Source organism: Trichomycterus rosablanca, chromosome 14 (assembly GCF_030014385.1).
Source record: "Trichomycterus rosablanca isolate fTriRos1 chromosome 14, fTriRos1.hap1, whole genome shotgun sequence".
Classification (NCBI taxonomy): domain Eukaryota; kingdom Metazoa; phylum Chordata; class Actinopteri; order Siluriformes; family Trichomycteridae; genus Trichomycterus; species Trichomycterus rosablanca.
Window position 1 is genome coordinate 10,793,196 of NC_086001.1, and position 23,069 is coordinate 10,816,264.

Sequence of the window (23,069 nt, forward strand, 5' to 3'; positions counted from 1 at the left end):
AGCGCTGCTGGAGTTTTTAAACACCTCACTGTCATTGCTGGACTGAGAGCAGTCCACCAACTAAAAATATCCAGCCAACAGCGCCCTGTGACCACTGATGAAGGTCTAGAAGATGACCAACTCAAACAGCAGCAATAGATGAGCGATCGTCTCTGACTTTACATCTACAAGGTGGACCAACTAGGTAGGAGTGTCTAATAGAGTGGACAGTGAGAGGACATGGTATTTAAAAACTCCAGCAGCACTGCTGTGTCTGATCTACTCATACCAGCACAACACACACTAACACACCACCACCATGTCATTGTCCCTGCAGTGCTGAGAATGATCCACCACCCAAATAATACCTGCTCTGTGGTGGTCCTTTGGGGGTCCTGACCATTGAAGAACAGGGTGAAAGCAGGCTAAAAAGGTATGAAGAAAAACAGATGGACTACATTCAGTAATTGTAGAACTACAAAGTGCTTCTATATGGTAAGTGGAGCTGAAAAAATGAAGAGTAAGTGTAGAAACAAGGAGGTGGTTTTAATGTTATGGCTGATCAGTGTGTATATATGACATATGGCAGGATTCTGAAAGATAACAGGAATCAAACCATTACATAAGTAAAATGACTAAAGCTGTACATGTGATACTATTTGCATAATCATTTAATAGTTACATTTACTTTATTAGTACCCTTTGCAACTTGAGCACTCATGAATGTACATTGATTAATTCATTAAATCTGATGCTTTCATTAGAATTCTGCAAATAAAATATCAGCCGCCTCTTCTGCTGCACTTTAATTAAACTTTTATTCTTATCCGTAATTGTATAATTTCTGTATCTGCTCCTGTGTGTGTGTGTGTGTGTGTGTGTTTGTGTGTTGCCCTGTCCTTAATTAAATTGTAGTACAAATACTTTTCTCTTCACTGGTGGTTGGAATCAGCCGGTGGTTGCTCAGTCTTACTTGCTTGCATTTGATAAAAAAAACTTTTTGTGTCCTCACAAAACTGAGGTTATTGAAAAGCCATGACATTTATCGATCTCCCTTCTCCATGGTAACTACATTGTGACTTCTTTTTTCCTTCTTCCTTTTTTATGCATTCCGAAAGTGCATTTCATTCGTAACATATACTTATTGATCCGCAACGTCTGCACTTTCAGTAATGTGTTCAAATGCCAAGAAAATATTTCAGCCTATTTCAGATGTAGAGTTGAAAAGAAGTATTGGGAAAGAGTGGAGAGGTGCTAACCCCAAAATAGAGAGGTGTTTTTAATAATATATCAATCTCTCAACTCGGGTTCAAATATATTTTCTTGGATCCCCCTCTGGGTTCACTGAGGCCCCTGGTTGAGAACCACTTGTCTAGAGGGTGTAATTTGTTATTTGCCATGACAGAATTGATATTTCTACCTCATGATCTTCTTATATTTCTCTTTTTGAGTGGCTGTTAATATTAATTGTTTTTCTTAGGTTACCCTTGTGTAATATATTTTGGTTTAATGATTTGAAATAATCCAACTTAAAGGGTAATAATAATTTTTTTTTTGCACCACTGTGTATGCTTGGGATGGCATGGTGGCTCGGTGGGTAGCACTGTCGTCTCACAGCAAGAAGGTCCTGGGTTCGATCTCCTGTGCGGAGTTTGCATGTCTGTGTGGGTTTCCTCTGGGAGCTCTGGTTTCCTCCCACAGTCCAAAAACATGCAGGCAGATTAATTGGAGACACTATTATTGCCCTATAGGTGAATGGTTGTGTGTGTCTGTGTATGTGTGTCTGCCCTGCGATGGATTGGCGCCACGTCATCGAAAGGTCATCGGTTTCAGCCCCACCACTGCCAGGTTGCCACTGTTGAGTGCTTAAGCAAGGCCCTTAACCCTCAATTGCTTAGACAATATACTGTCACGGTACTGTAAGTCGCTTTGGATAAAAGCGTCTGCCAAGTACTGAAAATGTAAATGTATTATATGTGAGTGTAAGTGAGTAAGAATGCTGTACATTCACACAAAAACGCAGCACTGTAGACCACACAGTCTGCTGAGTAAATTATATTAGTATATTTATATAAAAGATGTACTTTAGCCTATTGAAAATAGACTTCACTTTCAGAAATGTCCATGTGCATATCTGAAGAGCCTGAGTAAGCACAGCCAGGAGTTCAGGCATGACTGCGTACTCATTAAGTTAATTTTTTCTGTCAAGCGGGCCTGTGTAATTATGAACCTCACTCCCTTAATGGCATGGAAAGGTAATGGTGTTATGGCCAGCTAATGGAGATTGCTCCCTGTGGTTTAAGGGGATACTGACTGCACTGATTTTTTTGTCCTTACAGAGCATAACTGCTGGCCTTAATTTAGATTATGTGCTAATGTTATAGGTTGGGTTTTTTTGCAACAAAATCCAGTTTAAGGATGTGGGTTTTTCTTTCTGTGGCCTTTTTAGCTTGACATATACAGTTGCAGTTGCCCAAGACCTCAACCAAGTCCCTAACATCCATGGTCCCTAATAATAAAGGGGTAAATTAGCAATACTTCTTTTACAATAGGGATGTGGGTTTTACTTTCTGTGGCCTTTTTAGCTCATCATATACAGTTGCAGTTGCCCAAGACCTCAACCAAGTCTCTAACATCCATGGTCCCTAGTAATAAAGGGGTAAATTAGCAATGCTTCTTTTACAAATACCCTTTTTAAGTAGTGAGGGCAAAATTAAATCTATCATTTGCAAAAGTTGTAAGTCCCAAGCATAGATTTATGCCTGTGTTTGTTTACACCAGCTTTTTCACCCCACAATTTAGTGTGTAGGGAATAACTACCTTGTCATTTCTAGCTACTAATCTAGAGAAATATTTGTAGAGAGTATGAAGTTTGTACCTTAGAGGAAGATTAGTCTGGATTATAGTGTTTGTTTGCCACACTGATGTGTTCTGCTAGGTAAGATAAGCTACTCCTTACCGGATTGTCACTGTGGTTCCTCCACCTGACTGGCTTTAAAATCTGCCTTCATTTGTGGTGGTACATTCTCCTACTCATTAATGAGATATCTTAATTCCATGTAGATAAAGGTTACTGGCAATTAAACTCTCAAGGCTCCATTCATTTTTTATTAGGGCGATTTTATAACCACTGAATGTGATGTGCAAACAGAGCCCCTATAATGACATTATCTCCAAATACACAGTGGGGACTGAGAAAGGTTCTGATTCCAAAACCACCAAACCATGAATCATTCAAGGAAATTGGCACCAGAAAATATTAACAGTGACCACAACTGGTGTGAGAAATGACAGTATACAACTCTACACCTACGTAATTGACCAAACTTTAAAATAATGGACTTGGCGCTAGAGATTGTAAAAGTTGCTGCTTGATCAGGGCAATAAAGTGTTTTCTTTTATCCATAGTGCTGTCACCTCACAGCAAAAAGTTCCTGGGTTTGATTCCCAGGTGGAGTGGTCCGAGTCCTTTCTGCGTGAGAAAACACCATTGGACATTCCTTAACCACTCAGCATCCTGCAGATCCTTCACCATCTGCATGTCGCAGCAGTCCCATCACAGGTGAGCTTAGAGGTGTGATGTATCTGTATGTTGTCGATATGTTGTTTCTACTTTGCATGATATTTACACTGATCAGCCATAACATTAAAACCACCTCCTTGTTTCTATGCTCACTGTCCATTTTATCAGCTCCACTTACCATATAGAAGCACTTTGTAGTTCTACAATTAAGAACTGTAGTCCATCTGTTTCTCTACATACTTTTTTTTAGCCTGCTTTTACCCTGTTCTTTAATGGTCAGGACCCCCACAAGACCACCACAGAGCAGGTATTATTTAGATGGTGGATCATTCTCAGCACTGCAGTAACACTGACATGGTGGTGGTGTGTTAGTGTGTGTTGTGCTGGAGTTTTTAAATACCGTGTCCACTCACTGTCCACTTTATTAGACACTCCTACCTAGTTGGTCCACCTTGTAGATGTAAAGTCAAAGATGATCACTCTCATCTATCACTCATCACTCATCTATTGCTGCTGTTTGAGTTGCTCATCTTCTAAACCTTCATCAGTGGTCACAGGATGCTGCCCATGGGGCGCTGTTGGTTGGATATTTTTGGTTGGTGGACTATTCTCAGTGCAGCGCTGCTGTGTCTGATCCACTCATACCAGCACAACACACACTAACACACCACCACCATGTCATTGTCACTGGAGTGCTGAGAATTATCCACCACCCAAATAATACCTGCTCTGTAGAGGTATATATATCCTGACCATTTAAGAACAAGATGAAAGCAGGCTAAAACAGTATGTAGAGAAACAGATGGACTACAGTCAGTAATTGTAGAACTACAAAGTGCTTCTATATGGTGCTGCTATATGTGGAGCTGATAAAATGGACAGTGAGTTATGGCTGATCGGTGTATTCATTGCATTTTTTGATGATTTATGGACAAGCATTTCTAGAAAGATCTGTTGTACATAATTTATTTTAAACACACATGTGGCTTTAACAGCTAAATTAATCTGCATATAAGGGTGCTCACATATACAGTGTATCACAAAAGTGAGTACACCCCTCACATTTCTGCAGATATTTAAGTATATCTTTTCATGGGACAACACTGACAAAATGACACTTTGACACAATGAAAAGTAGTCTGTGTGCAGCTTATATAACAGTGTAAATTTATTCTTCCCTTAAAATAACTCAATATACAGCCATTAATGTCTAAACCACCGGCAACAAAAGTGAGTACACCCCTAAGTGAAAGTTCCTGAAGTGTCAATATTTTGTGTGGCCACCATTATTTCCCAGAACTGCCTTAACTCTCCTGGGCATGGAGTTTACCAGAGCTTCACAGGTTGCCACTGGAATGCTTTTCCACTCCTCCATGACGACATCACGGAGCTGGCGGATATTCGAGACTTTGCGCTCCTCCACCTTCCGCTTGAGGATGCCCCAAAGATGTTCTATTGGGTTTAGGTCTGGAGACATGCTTGGCCAGTCCATCACCTTTACCCTCAGCCTCTTCAATAAAGCAGTGGTCGTCTTAGAGGTGTGTTTGGGGTCATTATCATGCTGGAACACTGCCCTGCGACCCAGTTTCCGGAGGGAGGGGATCATGCTCTGCTTCAGTATTTCACAGTACATATTGGAGTTCATGTGTCCCTCAATGAAATGTAACTCCCCAACACCTGCTGCACTCATGCAGCCCCAGACCATGGCATTCCCACCACCATGCTTGACTGTAGGCATGACACACTTATCTTTGTACTCCTCACCTGATTGCCGCCACACATGCTTGAGACCATCTGAACCAAACAAATTAATCTTGGTCTCATCAGACCATAGGACATGGTTCCAGTAATCCATGTCCTTTGTTGACATGTCTTCAGCAAACTGTTTGCGGGCTTTCTTGTGTAGAGACTTCAGAAGAGGCTTCCTTATGGGGTGACAGCCATGCAGACCAATTTGATGTAGTGTGCGGCGTATGGTCTGAGCACTGACAGGCTGACCCCCCACCTTTTCAATCTCTGCAGCAATGCTGACAGCACTCCTGCGCCTATCTTTCAAAGACAGCAGTTGGATGTGACGCTGAGCACGTGCACTCAGCTTCTTTGGACGACCAACGCGAGGTCTGTTCTGAGTGGACCCTGCTCTTTTAAAACGCTGGATGATCTTGGCCACTGTGCTGCAGCTCAGTTTCAGGGTGTTGGCAATCTTCTTGTAGCCTTGGCCATCTTCATGTAGCGCAACAATTCGTCTTTTAAGATCCTCAGAGAGTTCTTTGCCATGAGGTGCCATGTTGGAACTTTCAGTGACCAGTATGAGAGAGTGTGAGAGCTGTACTACTAAATTGAACACACCTGCTCCCTATGCACACCTGAGACCTAGTAACACTAACAAATCACATGACATTTTGGAGGGAAAATGACAAGCAGTGCTCAATTTGGACATTTAGGGGTGTAGTCTCTTAGGGGTGTACTCACTTTTGTTGCCGGTGGTTTAGACATTAATGGCTGTATATTGAGTTATTTTGAGGGAAGAATAAATTTACACTGTTATATAAGCTGCACACAGACTACTTTTCATTGTGTCAAAGTGTCATTTTGTCAGTGTTGTCCCATGAAAAGATATACTTAAATATCTGCAGAAATGTGAGGGGTGTACTCACTTTTGTGATACACTGTATATCTGCTAAAATTCTTAGTGCTTTATGTTAACTGTAATATCCAGTGAGAAAAAATAATAATAGTATTAAGTACAAACTTAAAGACAATGTGGGAACATTAAAATACTTACAATGCAAAGTATAATGCACTTTAACTATGTTTAAATCAATTTAATAAGCAGTTTTTATGCACATAATCTATTTTCCCACAAAGTCAAAACCAGTTTATATTAAAACTTGAAAAAGTGTTGTCATTTGACAGTTTGCCGTATAAATGCTGCCTGATTTGAACCGCTCTTGTTTACAAATTGATTTGTCTATAAGTAACACGATACAGTGCATAACATTGCTTAGTGCTGTTTGTACTCCTTTCACCACTTGCTATGCCATCCTAATGATTCGAATGCTATCAAGTCTACATAAGCCGTCATGTCTTAAGTAATTAACATGAAACCTCTGAAGTGAAACAGGAACACATTTAAATGCTAATTAACAAACTTTTGTATCTCGCTTCATAATTAGTGTCCACAAACTTTGTTGTGCAAAGAAATCAGTCAAAAACCACTTATATGAAAACATATAAGATTGCATATAAACACTGCCTGGTTTTGAATCCGTGTATGTGTTGGGGGATAACCTAGCCACAGTCCCCGTCCTGTAATTAACAGGTTCCCGTCAGGAAAGGCATGAAGCTATTCTGCATGTGCCAAGAAAGGTGTGGGGACTGTGTGTGATCCACTGTGGCATTTGGATCTATCCAAATGCCCCCGGCCTCCCTGATGTTAGTTGCAGTCCCAATCATTTAAATTATGGTTCTAATTGGGGTTGTCCTGCCAGGTATGAAAACCAACTATTATGACCTGAGGAAATCCTGATAATTATTAATTACACACTTATAATTCTGATGATTAATGCCAACATCTATTCCCCATTTCAGGCAGTTACTAAACCATGTCATGAATTACCAATTCTTTGTCTATTCGTGAAGAAGTTAGCTTGTTAATTAGGTAGGCTGGACTCTTGTGCTAATAACTAAATCACTATACTTGGTTTATATGCACGTCAGTAATATAAACCTTTAGACACAAACTATTATGACGAATGTCATGACATCTAATTACTGTAAATGGCACCTGGCATTCACACACACGTAACTGCTTTGCTGTAGGAAACATTACCTGTCAAAGCATGTTCGAGAATTTACCAGTCAAAGTTTTTATACATGACAAGTCTTCATTACACTGTTAAGATTTTAGTTTTAGGCCATCATTCCACCTTAATTCCCTGTTCTCTGACAGAGCTGTGGTTGGATTTTAATTAAGGTAAATGGCAGGTGGAAGTATTGCCACTGCAACCTCTCGGGTAATCCTCCTCTAATGAGTTTCATTAGGTACCAGTCACTGTGCTAAACCTGGAGGAACAGAGGTGTCCGCTTCAGTCCCAATGAACTCTAACCGAGGTCAGATCACTCTCCCATGCACCTGATTGACTTTGGGTCTCATCATCCCGACATCTATTTACAGACACCCTGTTGATACTGAGCTTATAGAGAGTCATTCTGTTAGGGTTCGGAATTTCTTTTTATAAAGCTTAGTCTGTGACGGTGATCAATGTGATAGGTCAAAGTTAATCAACTAGGCACTAAGGTAATATGGCTAGTAATGTTGCTGCTGCACAGCACAGGGTCTGTGAGACCTGGAATTGATCCTTGCCGTTAGTCACACTCCTTTGGGTATTCCACATTCCTGCAAAAATATCACAGTAGGTAAAAAAGAATACATTTCTTCAGGGTGAGATGGGTACATAAGTGGACACCAAACAAGGAACAATTGCATTCACATAATATTACAGGAAGGCAAACACCAGTGGCCAACTGGTGTACAATCCATTGTGGCACCAAAAGCAACTTTCTTTTGAGGACAAAAAGGCAGAATTAAGCAAAAAACCAATCTTGTTTGTGGTTAGATTGTGCCATCAATCAGAATTTATTAAATGGTCAAATCACATTTGTGACTAATGAAATGTTTGAGCAAGGAAGCCAGTGCTCATTAACTGACCTTTACAGACTTTGCTTCACCAAGCAAGCTTCAGCTAATGCTATTTACTCACTCCAGTTTTTATTAATACCTCCACACCCACTGTAACCATGATTACAATCAAGTGGTTACTAAAAACCACTAAAAATTGTCTCACAGCAAGAAGGTCCTGGGTTCGATCCCCAGGTGGAGCTGTCTGGGTCCTTTCTGTGTGGAGTTTGCATGTTGTCCCTGTGTCTGTGTTGGTTTCCTGCGGGAGCGCTGGCTTCCTCCCACAGTCCAAAGACATGCAAGTAAAGTGAATTGGAGATACAAAATTGTCCATGATCGTGTTTAATATTGAACTTGAATCTTTTTTTTTTTTAATACTTTTTTCCCTAATTTTTATCCCCCAGTCTAGTCGTGTCCAGTTACCCTAAATGCGTTCTCTATACTGATTCGACCCTTCACCGCTGACTGACCCTTCACCGCTCAACTCATATACGCACAGTCAGTACAGACTGCATTTTTCACCTGCACGAGTCGAGTTCATACACTTGACAGGCACTGTGCACGGAGGGCCACACCCCCATCAGCATCATTCCTCAGCCCTGTGCAGGCGCCATCAGTCAGCCAGCAGGGGCCGCAGTCGCACCATTTATGAGGACCTATGATCTGACTAACAACCCTGAACAACAGCCAATCGTTGTTCATACTGCCTCCCAGCCCAGTCGGAAAGGCAGAGCCTAGGTTCGATACGATGTATTCCAAACCCCAACTCTGGTGAGCTAGCGTACTTTACCGCTGCGCCACATGAGCGGCTCGAACTTGAATTTTTTAATTGAGTTTAATTTCTAATCATCTGTAATATTTTGATTTCAGGTATATAAGGACTTCAATGAAAGCTGAGAACTGAGAGTTTCTTCTTCACCAACTCAACTGTCTCCTGTTAGCTGACACATGGATAAGTTAAGGTATGTATATTGTATCAGAATTCAACTCTGTAATGAATGTTTGTTTGTTTATTAGGATTTTAATGTCATGTTTTACACTTTAGTTACATTCATGACAGGAACGGTAGTTACTCATTACACAAGATTAATCAGTTCACAAGGTTATATCGAACACAGTCATGGACAATTTAGTCGCTCCAATTCAGCTCACTTGCATGTCTTTGGACTGTGGGAGGAAACCGGAGCACCGGGAGGAAACCCACACAGACACGGGGAGAACATGCAAACTCCACACAGAAAGGACCCAGACCTCTCCATTTGGGGATCGAACCCAGGACCTTCTTGCTGTGAGGCGACAGTGCTACCCACTTTGCCACCCAATGTAATTAATGCCAATTGAATTACATTCAGTCTGTCAATTTCACCTGCTTTGGTGCAAATAGAAGTGTCAACAGCTGCGGGTGGTGGCCACAGACAGTTACTCTCTCCTTACACTTCCTGTCTCATTAGGAGCATGCACACATTGTTGGAAGTGCACACAGGCACGTGTGGGCCGTAAACACTACTGAGTCACTTATTTTATGCAAATTGGATCAGCCTGTGATATTAGTCCTAAATGGGTTGATGATTTTGGTTTCCACTGACTGTTGTTACATTATTTTGTTTTTGACAAACTACACAATATATATACACTGATCAATTATAACATTTGAACCATCTCCTGGTTTCTACACACACTGTCCATTTTATCAGCTCCACTTACCATATAGAAGCACTTGTAGTTCTACAATTACTGACTGTAGACCATCTTTTTTAGCCTGCTTTCACCCTGTTCTTCAATGGTCAGGACCCCCACAGGACCACCACAGGGCAGGTTTTATTTAGGTGGTGGATCATTCTTAGCACTGCAGTGACACTGACATGGTGGTGGTGTGTTAGTGTGTGTTGTGCTGGTATGAGTGGATAAGACACAGCAGCGCTGCTGGAGTTTTTAAATACTGTGTCCACTCACTGTCCACTCTATTAGACACTTCTACCTAGTTTGTCCACCTTGTAGATGTAAAGTCAGAGACGATCGCTCATCTATTGCTGCTGTTTGAGTTGGTCATCTTCTAGACCTTCATCAGTGGTCACAGAACGCTGCCCATGGGGCGCTGTTGGCTGGATATTTTTGGTTGGTGGACTATTCTCAGTCCAGCAGTGACAGTGAGGTGATTAAAAACTCCATCAGCATTGCTGTGTCTGATCCACTCATACCAACACAACACACACTAACACACCACCACCATGTCAGTGTCACATCAGTGCTGAGAATGATCCACCACCCAAATAATACCTGCTCTGTAGTGGTCCTGTGGGGGTCCTGACCATTAAAGGGGCTAACAAAGTATGCAGAGAAACAGATGGACTACAGTCAGTAATTGTAGAACTACAAAGTGCCTCTATATGATAAGTGGAGCTGATAACATGGGCAGTGTGTGTAGAAACAAGGAGGTGGTTTTAATGTTATGGTTTTAATGTATATCTAGTTTTTCCCCTTATTTATCATATATTTAGTTGTAGATACTATTAAAAGGAAAAACATTCAACCCACCTTCTGGGCTAACTGTAAATTTTGAAACTTTTTTACTTTTAAAATCTTACTTTTCTCCATTGGAATTAATAATACTCATTTAAGGAAAGCTGAAGAATTTCCTCTGGCAGCCTGTAATATCCTTTGTGAACACCTATGTCCTGCCCTAAGAAATCTGCCAGCTGGTCTGCTTTATTTTCCTCTAGATTTAAAACTTTGGACATGGTGGCAATATGTTGTCTCAGTTTTGTGGAGGATAAGGCCTCAGGGCACTTCACCCCACATTCAAGGAAAAATTTATGAACGGCATCTCTTCCTCTTAAATCAGACAACGCCCCTAGAGGGCCAAAGAGATATGGGTTGTTCTGTGGAACTCCACACATTTCTTGAGTTTCCAGGAGTAGCTCTATAGCAGAAACCACAGCTGGTTTTAAAAGTACCAGCACATGTGGTCCTTTTTTTTTTTTGCCTTTTTTTTATGTGTGAAGTGATTACACAGCTTTCTTTTAACCCTCTGACAGGCATATGGCTATGTCTTCATGTAGCAGTGTCTGGTCTCTTGATGCAAATGCAGTTGCAGGCAGTCGGGACACCTGACACATCTGTTTTTCTTTATTTTATTTTATTTTTTTATTTATGCATTTTCTCCCTTTTTCTCCTGATTTTTAGTGTATCCAATTAGTCTTCCGGTGCTGGGGATCCCGATTACATTCAAGGACGGCATATTTGCCTGCTCCACACCCCTTCCGACGTGTGCGCAGTACTTCCCTTATTTTTCGCCTGTGCATTGGTGTACAGTGTATCACAAAAGTGAGTACACCCCTCACATTTCTGCAAATATTTCATTATATCTTTTCATGGGACAACACTATAGACATGAAACTTGGATATAACTTAGAGTAGTCAGTGTACAACTTGTATAGCAGTGTAGATTTACTGTCTTCTGAAAATAACTCAACACACAGCCATTAATGTCTAAATAGCTGGCAACATAAGTGAGTACACCCCACAGTGAACATGTCCAAATTGTGCCCAAATGTGTCGTTGTCCCTCCCTGGTGTCATGTGTCAAGGTCCCAGGTGTAAATGGGGAGCAGGGCTGTTAAATTTGGTGTTTTGGGTACAATTCTCTCATACTGGCCACTGGATATTCAACATGGCACCTCATGGCAAAGAACTCTCTGAGGATGTGAGAAATAGAATTGTTGCTTTCCACAAAGATGCCCTGGGCTATAAGAAGATTGCTAACACCCTGAAACTGAGCTACAGCATGGTTGCCAAGGTCATACAGCGGTTTTCCAGGACAGGTTCCACTCAGAACAGGCTTCGCCAGGGTCGACCAAAGAAGTTGAGTCCACATGTTCGGCGTCATATCCAGAGGTTGGCTTTAAAAAATAGACACATGAGTGCTGCAGCATTGCTGCAGAAGTTGAAGACGTGGGAGGTCAGCCTGTCAGTGCTCAGACCATACGCCGCACACTGCATCAACTCGGTCTGCATGGTCGTCATCCCAGAAGGAAGCTGACGCACAAGAAAGCCAGCAAACAGTTTGCTGAAGACAAGCAGTCCAAGAACATGGATTACTGGAATGCCCTGTGGTCTGACGAGACCAAGATAAACTTGTTTGGCTCGGATGGTGTCCAGCATGTGTGGCGGCGCCCTGGTGAGAAGTACCAAGACAACTGTATCTTGCCTACAGTCAAGCATGGTGGTGGTAGCATCATGGTCTTGGGCTGCATGAGTGTTGCTGGCACTGGGGAGCTGCAGTTCATTGAGGGAAACATGAATTCCAACATGTACTGTGACATTCTGAAACAGAGCATGATCCCCTCCCTTCGAAAACTGGGCCTCATGGCAGTTTTCCAACAGGATAACGACCCCAAACACAACCTCCAAGATGACAACTGCCTTGCTGAGGAAGCTGAAGGTAAAGGTGATGGACTAAACCCAATTGAGCACCTGTGGCGCATCCTCAAGTGGAAGGTGGAGGAGTTCAAGGTGTCTAACATCCACCAGCTCCATGATGTCATCATGGAGTGGAAGAGGATTCCAGTAGCAACCTGTGCAGCTCTGGTGAATTCCATGCCCAGGAGGGTTAAGGCAGTGCTGGATAATAATGGTGGTCACACAAAATATTGACACTTTGGGCACAATTTGGACATGTTCACTGTGGGGTGTACTCACTTATGTTGCCAGCCATTTAGACATTAATGGCTGTGTGTTGAGTTATTTTCAGAAGACAGTAAATCTACACTGCTATACAAGCTGTACACTAAGTTATATCCAAGTTTCATGTCTATAGTGTTGTCCCATGAAAAGATATAATAAAATATTTGCAGAAATGTGAGGGGTGTACTCACTTTTGTGATACACTGTATTTGCACACGAGGCTCATCCACTTCTGCACAGGTGCCTCGGTCAGCGTTTAAAGACTCCACCCATTCGCTTCGGCCTTTCCCACCCAGCAGACTCGGCAGCCGATTTGTCTGCTGCAGGCACTGCCAATTGTGTCCGATAGATGGCGCCCAGTTTACCGGTAATCACAATAAATTAATGTAATTTATTATGCAGAATATCCCGCTGCACCACCTGGGCACCCAACTTTAATTAATTTTTATTTAATCTAATTAAAGTAGAGGTGAAGCTGTTTAACAAGTTACAATGATTTCTGTGATTTCAGGTCATCCTGCATCTCAAGTGACTGCTGGATCTTCTTCCCTTCATATCAGTCTGTTATGACTCTTTCTTTTTATTTCCATTAAATGTTGAAAATGTAATCAATGCTAATTAAAAGTCTGTGTGTTTGTGTTTTTGCAGGTATGGAGGTAAGAAAGTGAAGGTGTGGTTTTATGATCACGTGTTTCTGCAGCATCACAAGGAGAACTTGTTTCCTCACTGGAGCCACATCAGACTGGTGGTCATCAGTCTGACCAGAAAACACCATCTCAGTGCTTAGAGAGGCTGGACGTGATCCATGTGTTGCACTGTCCACAGACTACACACGTCACATGATGTTTACATTACTAATATTGAAAACCCAATAATTCAGTACATTGCTCTTTGTATGTTTTCTTTGATGGTGTGTAATGCACAAGTACTGTTTTCAGAAAAGCAGCCCCATATCATGATGCTCTTACCTGTGGATATAGTGCAAAACCCTCATAACTGAAATTTTACATGTACCTCTGATCTGTCAAAATGTGCATCTTAATGCTTCGTTTTTATCTGCAGAGTTTTATGTGGGATGAAGGACCAGAGAAAAGTGCAGCACAGTTTATTCTTATTGTTCACTGTGTTATTGTTTCTGCTTCTTACTGGTCACGCTGGTATTAATTTAACTGCAGTGACTGCTGGTGTCCACATCATTAGTCTAAGAGCACGTTATAGTCTTGGGTGGCACACCTTTCCTGAGGAGGAATTTTAGCTTATAAAACCATTTTGTACTGAAAGACACGTTGACGGTCTGTGTTGTGGTTCTGTATGCTTTTTTGTCAAGTATAGTTCTTTACATTTTGTAGCATTTTGGAAGTTCCTTTTACCTTCACTATGATTGCTACTGATTAAGATCTTTGTAACTAATGGCAACTATTTCTTTTCATTATGAGATGCAGATCTTTTATATTACCTTTTTTTTAGATTCATTTGGTTTAAAAAAGTGAACAAATGTGAGGATAAACGTGTTTTCCCTTACTGAAACAGCTTATAAAACTCAAGTGCTTACAAGGAATAGAAAATGTACTATTCAATTTAATATTTAACTCCAGGTTAGTTTGCATTACTGAATGTGACACTGTAAAAGTTTCTTTTGGAATGTTTCAATGTGCTACATTTAACTGTTTAACTGAATATAACTGTTTACTGTACTGAATCTTTACTTTCATTTCACTGTTTGTGACAGTACAAATTGTCTTTTATTGAATGTCATGTAGATTTTTTACTTTATAAAATGTTTAAGATGTGTAAAAAGAGTAAAATGCATTCTATGGAGTATTAAGCATCATATATGTTATACAATATAAACATATTGATAATAAAAACATGAAATCTCAGTCTCATCAAGTCCATTGACTGCAACAATGAGTTTACACACATCTCATATATAAAACCTGATTAGTGAGGGACACCAGGCTAATGACCTGGAAAACACACCAGTCTTAAGTATTTAATTAATTAATTTAATTAATTATGTAGAATCATTAGCTTAATGACACACATACTTTAAGACATTTAAGATATTTATAACTCATTATTTTATGTATAAATGTAAGAATGAACATGTATTAAAAGTCATAAATGTGACATAATTTTTTACTTTGTGTAATAAAAGCTATAATTTATACATTTAATTATTTAAATAGAGTTAATTAATGATATAAATATCAAAACGTTGATAAATTACTTATTTTTTAAAGATTTTTATGTTTAACTTCTTTCAGGTTAAAACATGTGAAATTCTACCACTAACCTGCAAAATACATTAAAAACACGTTCTAGTATCTAGAAGGATCTAGAATCAACTTAGAACGTATCTTGAATGTAGCTAGAATGAATCTGGAAGCATTTTGACGTTTGAACCCGTTGACCCCATTTTGACAAAATGTTGTCATTTTTAACAAAACTGGTTTAGACGTCAAAATGCTTCCAGATTAATTCTAGCTACATTCAAGATAGGTTCTAAGTTGATTCTAGATCCTTCTAGATACTAGAACGTGTTTTTTAATGTACATTGCATTTTTAATGTAAAATGATAATAGAACACAATGCAATACTTGTGTGAGGCATTGATGGCTATTAGAACGCAATGCAATACTTGTGTGAGGCATTGATAGCTATTAGAACGCAATGCAATACTTGTGTGAGGCGTTGATGGCTATTAGAACGCAATGCAATACTTGTGTGAGGCATTGATGACTATTAGAACGCAATGCAATACTTGTGTGAGGCATTGATGGCTGTTAGAACGCAATGCAATACTTGTGTGATGCATTGATGCTATTAGAACGCAATGCAATACTTGTGTGAAGCATTGATGGCTATTAGAACACAATGCAATACTTGTGTGAGGCATTGATGGCTATTAGAACACAATGCAATACTTGTGTGAGGCATTGATGGCTATTAGAACACAATGCAATACTTGTGTGAGGCATTGATGGCTATTAGAACACAATGCAATACTTGTGTGAGGCGTTGATGGCTATTAGAAGACAATGCAATACTTGTGTGAAGCGTTGATGGCTATTAGAACGCAATGCAATACTTGCTTGTGTGAGGCATTGATGGCTCTTAGAACGCAATGCAATACTTGCTTGTGTGAGGCATTGATGGCTATTAGAACACAATGCAATACTTAAAGCTTGCTTATATAAATATATATATATATATATATATATATATATATATATATATATATATATATATATATACTATATATATACTTATATATACTTTATATATACTTTATATGTACATAAAATTAAAATGCAATGTATAATTATATGTATTCATGTATAAATACATTCATTAATTACTTTGTGTAATAAAAGCTACAATTTATAAAATTTATAAATGTCATTATTTAAATTGAATTAATTGATGATATAACTATCAAAACGTTGATAAATTACTTATTTTTAAAGGATTTTTATGTTTAACTTCTTTCAGGTTAAAACATGTGAAATTCTACCACTAACCTGCAAAATACATTAAAAACACGTTCTAGTATCTAGAAGGATCTAGAATCAACTTAGAACGTATCTTGAATGTAGCTAGAATGAATCTGGAAGCATTTTGACGTTTGAACCCGTTGACCCCATTTTGACAAAATTTTGTCATTTTTAACAAAACTGGTTTAGACGTCAAAATGCTTCCAGATTCATTCTAGCTACATTCAAGATAGGTTCCAAGTTGATTCTAGATCCTTCTAGATACTAGAACGTGTTTTTAATGTATTTTGCAGGTTAGTGATAGAATTTAATGTTTTAAACTGAAAATCTTTTAAAAAATAAGTAATTTATCAATGTTTTGATATTCATATCATTAATTAACTCTATTTAAATAATTACATTCATAAATTGTAGTTTAATTAATAAATTTATTTATAAATGAATAAATATAACTATTTATTGCATCTTAATTATGAAATATATATTTATAAAATGTTTATATATTTAAAATATTCAAATATATATATATATATATATATATATATACATATATATACATACATATATTTATATATATGAATATATATTATTCCAAGCTTATTTTTAATCCTGCTAGAACCTTGTTAAAACGATAATAGAACGCAATGCAATACTTGCTTGTGTGAGGCATTGATGGCTATTAGAATGCAATGCAATACTTGCTTGTGTGAGGCATTGATGGCTATTAGAACACAATGCAATACTTGTGTGAGGCATTGATGGTTATTAGAACGCAATGCAATACTTGCTTATGTGAGGCGTTGATGGCTATTAGAACACAATGCAATACCTGCTTGTGTGAGGCATTGATGGTTATTAGAACACAATGCAATACTTGTGTGAGGCATTGATGGCTCTTAGAACACAATGCAATACTTGTGTGAGGCATTGATGGCTCTTAGAACACAATGCAATACCTGCTTGTGTGAGGCATTGATGGTTATTAGAACACAATGCAATACTTGTGTGAGGCGTTGATGGCTATTAGAACACAATGCAATACCTGCTTGTGTGAGGCATTGATGGTTATTAGAACACAATGCAATACTTGTGTGAGGCATTGATGGCTCTTAGAACACAATGCAATACTTGTGTGAGGCATTGATGGCTCTTAGAACGCAATGCAACACTTGTGTGAGGCGTTGATGGCTCTTAGAACACAATGCAATACTTGTGTGAGGCATTGATGGCTATTAGAACACAATGCAATACTTGTGTGAGGCGTTGATGGCTCTTAGAACACAATGCAATACTTGTGTGAGGCATTGATGGCTCTTAGAACACAATGCAATACTTGTGTGAGGCGTTGATGGCTATTAGAACGCAATGAAATGCATAAATCATGTATAAATATATTTACTAACTACTTTGTTTAATTAAAACTACAATTTATAAATGTATCTGTTTAAATAGAACTAATTAACCTGTTGACTCCTTTGTCTCAAAGTTTTGTCTCAGTGCTATTTTCAATCCTGCTAGAACCTTGCTAGACCCTTGTTAAAACGACACTAGAACATAATGCAGTACTGATCCATTGTAAGTATTTAAATATAATTAATTAATGACAAATATCAACAGCTTCATAAATTACTTAATTTCCTAAAGATTGGTTATTGTGTTTAATTTCTTTTATTAAAAATGTCAGTTAGATTTTAAACATAAGTAAAATCTTATCACTAATGCAAATACCTGCAAAATGTGAAAAACTTTGCTAAAATGATACTGGAACGTAATGCAGTACTTAAAACTGGCTACAGGAGTTTAGTTTAGGAGTATAGTTTATACATGTATTTTACAATTGAGATTGAATACTATGTTTTTTATATTTTGTGTAATAAAAACTACAATAAATACATTATTATTTAAATACATAAATATCAGAATGTTAAAGTGATCTCTAATATTGCTAGAACATTAATCCTGCTTGTGTAGTGAACACGGCCACATGAGTCTCAAATGTTATATATCAGGGTTTATGTGTGTGTATAAAATGTTTTTTATATATATCCATGTGTAAATGTGAAAAAAGAAATAAATTTTTATTTATGGACAAATACAACACAGAGGAAACGTGATTTATTTTAATCATCAGTCTAAACAGTTTATTTGTAAAACACACAATAAGCCTGACATTTTAAATGACTGAGTCTTACATGGTGAGTTTGTGCTACTCTACCTGACAGCTGATAAAACCAGCAAACAGAACCAGCTGTGTTTCATTTTAATTAATCAAGTTCTAATAGAGCACTTGATGTGTTCCTATTAGTACACTGAAAATAAAATGCTACTGAGAGTTTCTTTTCTTTTATCTGTTAGTTGGCAGTTACAAACTCAAAACTGTTCTCTTGACTGCTAAGATGTGTAAGAGATCACAAGTATTGATGAAGATTAAAAAGGTAAATCATCTGCACAGTACAATTCTGTCCCTGACTCTACATCCTTGCCATCCAGGTGGAGAATGTCTCATGATGACACACCAGGAACATTAAAGTGTTTGCTCTTCACTGCTGAGTCATTCAGCTAAAGCAGTAAAAAGGAAGCAACAATCTTACACATGGTTTACGTACAATGGTCAATACAGTTCATAAAAATGATTTTAATAAGTAACATCATTACAGTTCAAAGTGAAAAATAAAACATACACAATAAAATAAAGTCAAACAAGTAAGTAAAGTCAAATAACTATTTTTCCCATGACCCTCTTGGTCTCCAGACATAACTGGAAGAAGGCAGTGTGAAAGAATGAACCAGTACTTTATATCAAGCAGAATCAGCAAACAATCGTACAGATTTAGAGAATCCAGGACAGATGGAAAGCCTCTGTACAGCGTCCTGGAGCCAAGAAGGTTAAATATCTTGCTTAATGGCCCAACAGTGGCTGCATGGCAAACCCACAACCTCTAGTTGATAACCTACAGCCCTACCCACTAAACTATGACATTTACCAGTGTAATACAGGATCCTAAATGTGCTTAAAAAGAATTTATAATAAATATCAAGTTTAAAAATGATAATAATATCCATTTAACATTTAGGAATGCAGATTAACTCTTGAATTTCAGTATTAATACATGTAGTATTACAAGTATTCAACCACTTTATATTCATTAAGTTTCAATGCATTATTCATTTTAATTGTATACACATACACCGATCAACCATAACATTAAAACCACCTCCTTGTTTCTACACTCACTGTCCATTTTATCAGCTCCACTTACAATATAGAAGCACTTTGTAGTTCTACAATTACTGACTGTAGTCCATCTGTTTCTCTGCATGCTTTGTTAGCCCTCTTTCATCACAGGACCACAACAGAGCAGGTGTTATTTAGTGATGGATTATTCTCAGCACTGCAGTGACATTGACATGTTGGTGGTGTGTTAGTGTGTGTTGTGCTGGTATGAAAGGATAAGACACAGCAGTGCTGCTGGAGTTTTTGGCGGCATTGTTTATCTGATATTCCTGCAAAGATTTTGAACAAGGCGACGAATAACTTATTTTTCAAGCTGTTGTTTTGATAAAACATCCACATTTAGTTTTCTGTAATATATCCTGGAACGTTACACATTTCTTTCATCTTTGTGTAGGATGTAGAAACAGAAATGATTGAAGTGCAGCTCATTGCTTGTTGCTCTGGTCTTGGTTTATTTTGGATGTTTCTTATAAGTCTGAAAGCACATTGTGAATCTTACATGCTATGCTTGTCCAGGGACGAGTACTAGTAATTTGATTAAATTTAAAGGACCATATTTTAAATTGTAACATTAGCAATGTGGATGTCTGTACTGCACGTTTTAAATGTGTCTTATAATACCACATTTTCTCATGTCTTCCAACTTTACAACACAAAGCTTAATACATTACTTACCTTTTGCTTCATCCTGATCAGGGTTGGGTTGGTCTGGAACTCGACTGGACACTTGACATCCTGCTTGGAATTTGCTAAATGGCTCATAAAAGACTTTGGCAAAGAGGAGGAAGATTTTCTTGTCCGATGAGATTAAAATTCAACACTCTGGCCAGAACAGTGAGCACAATGTATGGCAAAACATTCCCTGGATGACACCATTCCTACACTGAAACTGAAACATATCTATCTATCTATCTATCTATCTATCTATCTATCTATCTATCTATCTATCTATCTATCTATCTGTCTGTCTGTCTGTCTGTCTGTCTGTCTGTCTGTCTGTCTGTCTGTCTGTCTGTCTGTCTGTCTGTCTGTCTGTCTATCTATCTATCTATCTATCTATCTATCTATCTATCTATCATCTACCTACCTACCTATCTATCTATCTGTCTGTCTGTCTGTCTGTCTGTCTGTCTGTCTGTCTGTCTGTCTGTCTGTCTGTCTGTCTGTGTCTATCTATCTATCTATCTATCTATCTATCTATCTATCTATCTATCTATCTATCTATCTATCTATCTATCTATCTATCTATCATTCTATTAGTCTATTTATCTGTCTGCCAGTCTGTCTATCATCTATTCGTCCATCCATCTATTCGTCCATCCATCTGTTCGTCCATCTATCTATCTTTCTGTCTGTCTGTCTGTCTGTCTGTCTGTCTGTCTGTCTGTCTGTCTATCCATCCATCTGTCTGTCTGTATATTGTGAAAAGACATGTACGTATGTACGCAAACCATGATCAGGCAGACATTCGTATGAATGTTTGTGTCATAAAAATATGAAACAAATTACACAGCAAAAAATTACAACAGCTCTATAAATGTGTATGTGATGTCCTGCTTTGTGCTCAGTGTTTCTGGGACAGGTTCTAGCCCACTTGTGACACTTACCAGGATATATGTGGAAGATACCTAAACAAAAAAAAAAACTGACAGTGAGAAGTATACATTCAAAATAATGATTCGGACTCAGTGCACTGTTGCAAGGTTTATTAGAGAACTGCGACTATAAAGATATGCAGGATTCTACTTATTCTCCGAGCAAACCACACAACAAGTCAGATCGGTCTATTACGTTTCTAGGAGTACGTTCAACACCATGACCAACCAGGCTGCAATAATTATAGTTAGTGATGCAATAATAGAATTAAATAAATGGCAACATGTTAAATGTCACCAGGTGGATTATATGGAGCACCAAAAGACAAAAAAAGGTTCAACATAAATTATTTCTAAATCTACGAGCCATATTCAGTTTTCAAAGTTTATTAGGAGCTTCAGCATACCTCAACATCTAGAGCCGACATCTAACGCACCGAGTATTTTCTTTATCTGTAAAATATGGCTAGTCAGTAGTTAACACTGGTAACTAAGAGACACCACAGGAACTGTACTGAAGCTCCGACGGTAAACAGATCACTCATCCATGTGTTTGTGTCTTGTAGTGAAATGCACTTAGTTCTTAAGAAGACCGAGGCTGGAGGTTTCCACTCCAACACCCTTAAGAAACTGGACACGACTTGGATATGGAAAGCCATGGGCAGAAGACGGTAAAAAGAAAAGGTTGGGAAGAATTTGGGAGGAGGTTAAGCCTTGAAGCTTTCCAGCTACGGAATTAAAACGAGTCCATAGCCTTGAACTCGCTGAGGGCTTGCACTGGCGAGATGTGTTTCTTCTGGGAACCCCTCCGAACGCGAGTCTGGCACTCTTCAGGCTTCTCCCTTTTTACTAGCGGCTTCTTCTCCGGTGCCTTCATGCGCCAAGACACAACGGGAGAATTGACTGCAGCTGTACCGTATACCTTCTGGTACTTAGTGGAAGCCACATAAGAGGCCTTGACTGTCAGCACCACAGCGTTCATCAGGTTCTTGGCTGCCTGGATGAGGGATGTAGCGCTGTCCAGCTGGAACAAACAACACAGGAGGTCAGGTGACTCTCCAAGGTTTTGATTTCACTTACTTAGCACATCTTGAGGTGATGCAGTGTAACTCTAGCTTGGCTGGTAATGACTCAAAAATCAATGCAAACAACGTTACGTTCAATATGTTGTAGGAAAGGCAAACTGAACAAGCATTTTTGTTCTTTTTCTCTTCCTGATGTATGCAGATATACAAAGTGATGGTTCGTGTGTCATTTGTGTAATGCGGTTGCTGAGCTTGCGGGAACATACCCCTGAGACGATGAGCTCTCCTCCCAGGTTCTGGACTTCAGCTTTAACTTTGCTGCAGATGTTCAGCTGGTGACAGTACAGGGCGATTCTCTGCAGGTAAGCCAGCAGGTCTTGTTTACAGGCTGAATCAGGACACTGCAAAACGACAAGGGAAGCGATTTAAATATGTATCAGTGTTAATTTCTGCTAATTATCTTTGATTTAGTCATGTGGTAATAGATTTTTGGCATAAATATCCTAATTAAAATATATTTTAAGTAAGCAAAAATGTCCTTATAGAAAATTGAATTGACATTTGTGCTTTTAATGCATTTAATGAATGAACAAATACATAATTAGGGTGTAATGGTACCCAAAAGCTGTAGCAGTTTATTAAAAGAAAAAAAGTAGCCCATCATTGCTAAGAAAAGGTTCTAAATCTCAGCAGTACAGGCATTTACAAAGACATGATTGGCACCCAGACATTAATGCCACTTTATCAGTGAAAAGTCAGCGTGCTGTGCACCACATTTGAACTAAATCTCAACTGTGCAATCATCCTGCCTGGCACCTACACAGACACGATTGCCAATAGCTGTTGGAAGGA

The 23,069-nt window shown here is 38.7% G+C and overlaps 1 protein-coding gene and 1 long non-coding RNA gene across 2 annotated transcripts in view; one reads left to right on the forward strand and one right to left on the reverse strand.

The window, feature by feature from the left end:
• The first annotated feature begins 3,393 nt into the window (after positions 1-3,393).
• On the forward strand, positions 3,394-13,473 carry LOC134326924 (uncharacterized). Its single transcript, XR_010014643.1, has 3 exons — positions 3,394-3,541; positions 9,054-9,145; positions 13,377-13,473. It is a non-coding gene; the product is annotated as an uncharacterized LOC134326924 (long non-coding RNA).
• A 7,815-nt stretch (positions 13,474-21,288) lies between these two features.
• The window catches only part of ctnna2 (catenin (cadherin-associated protein), alpha 2), a 600,844-nt gene continuing 599,063 nt past the window's right edge, over positions 21,289-23,069 (reverse strand). The window contains exons 17-18 of the mRNA XM_063008183.1: positions 22,484-22,618; positions 21,289-22,216 (exon numbers count right to left, since the gene is read on the reverse strand). Of these exons, the coding sequence (XP_062864253.1) occupies positions 21,929-22,216; positions 22,484-22,618 (423 nt within the window). The 3' untranslated portion in view covers positions 21,289-21,928. The remainder of the gene's footprint in view (positions 22,217-22,483; positions 22,619-23,069) is intronic.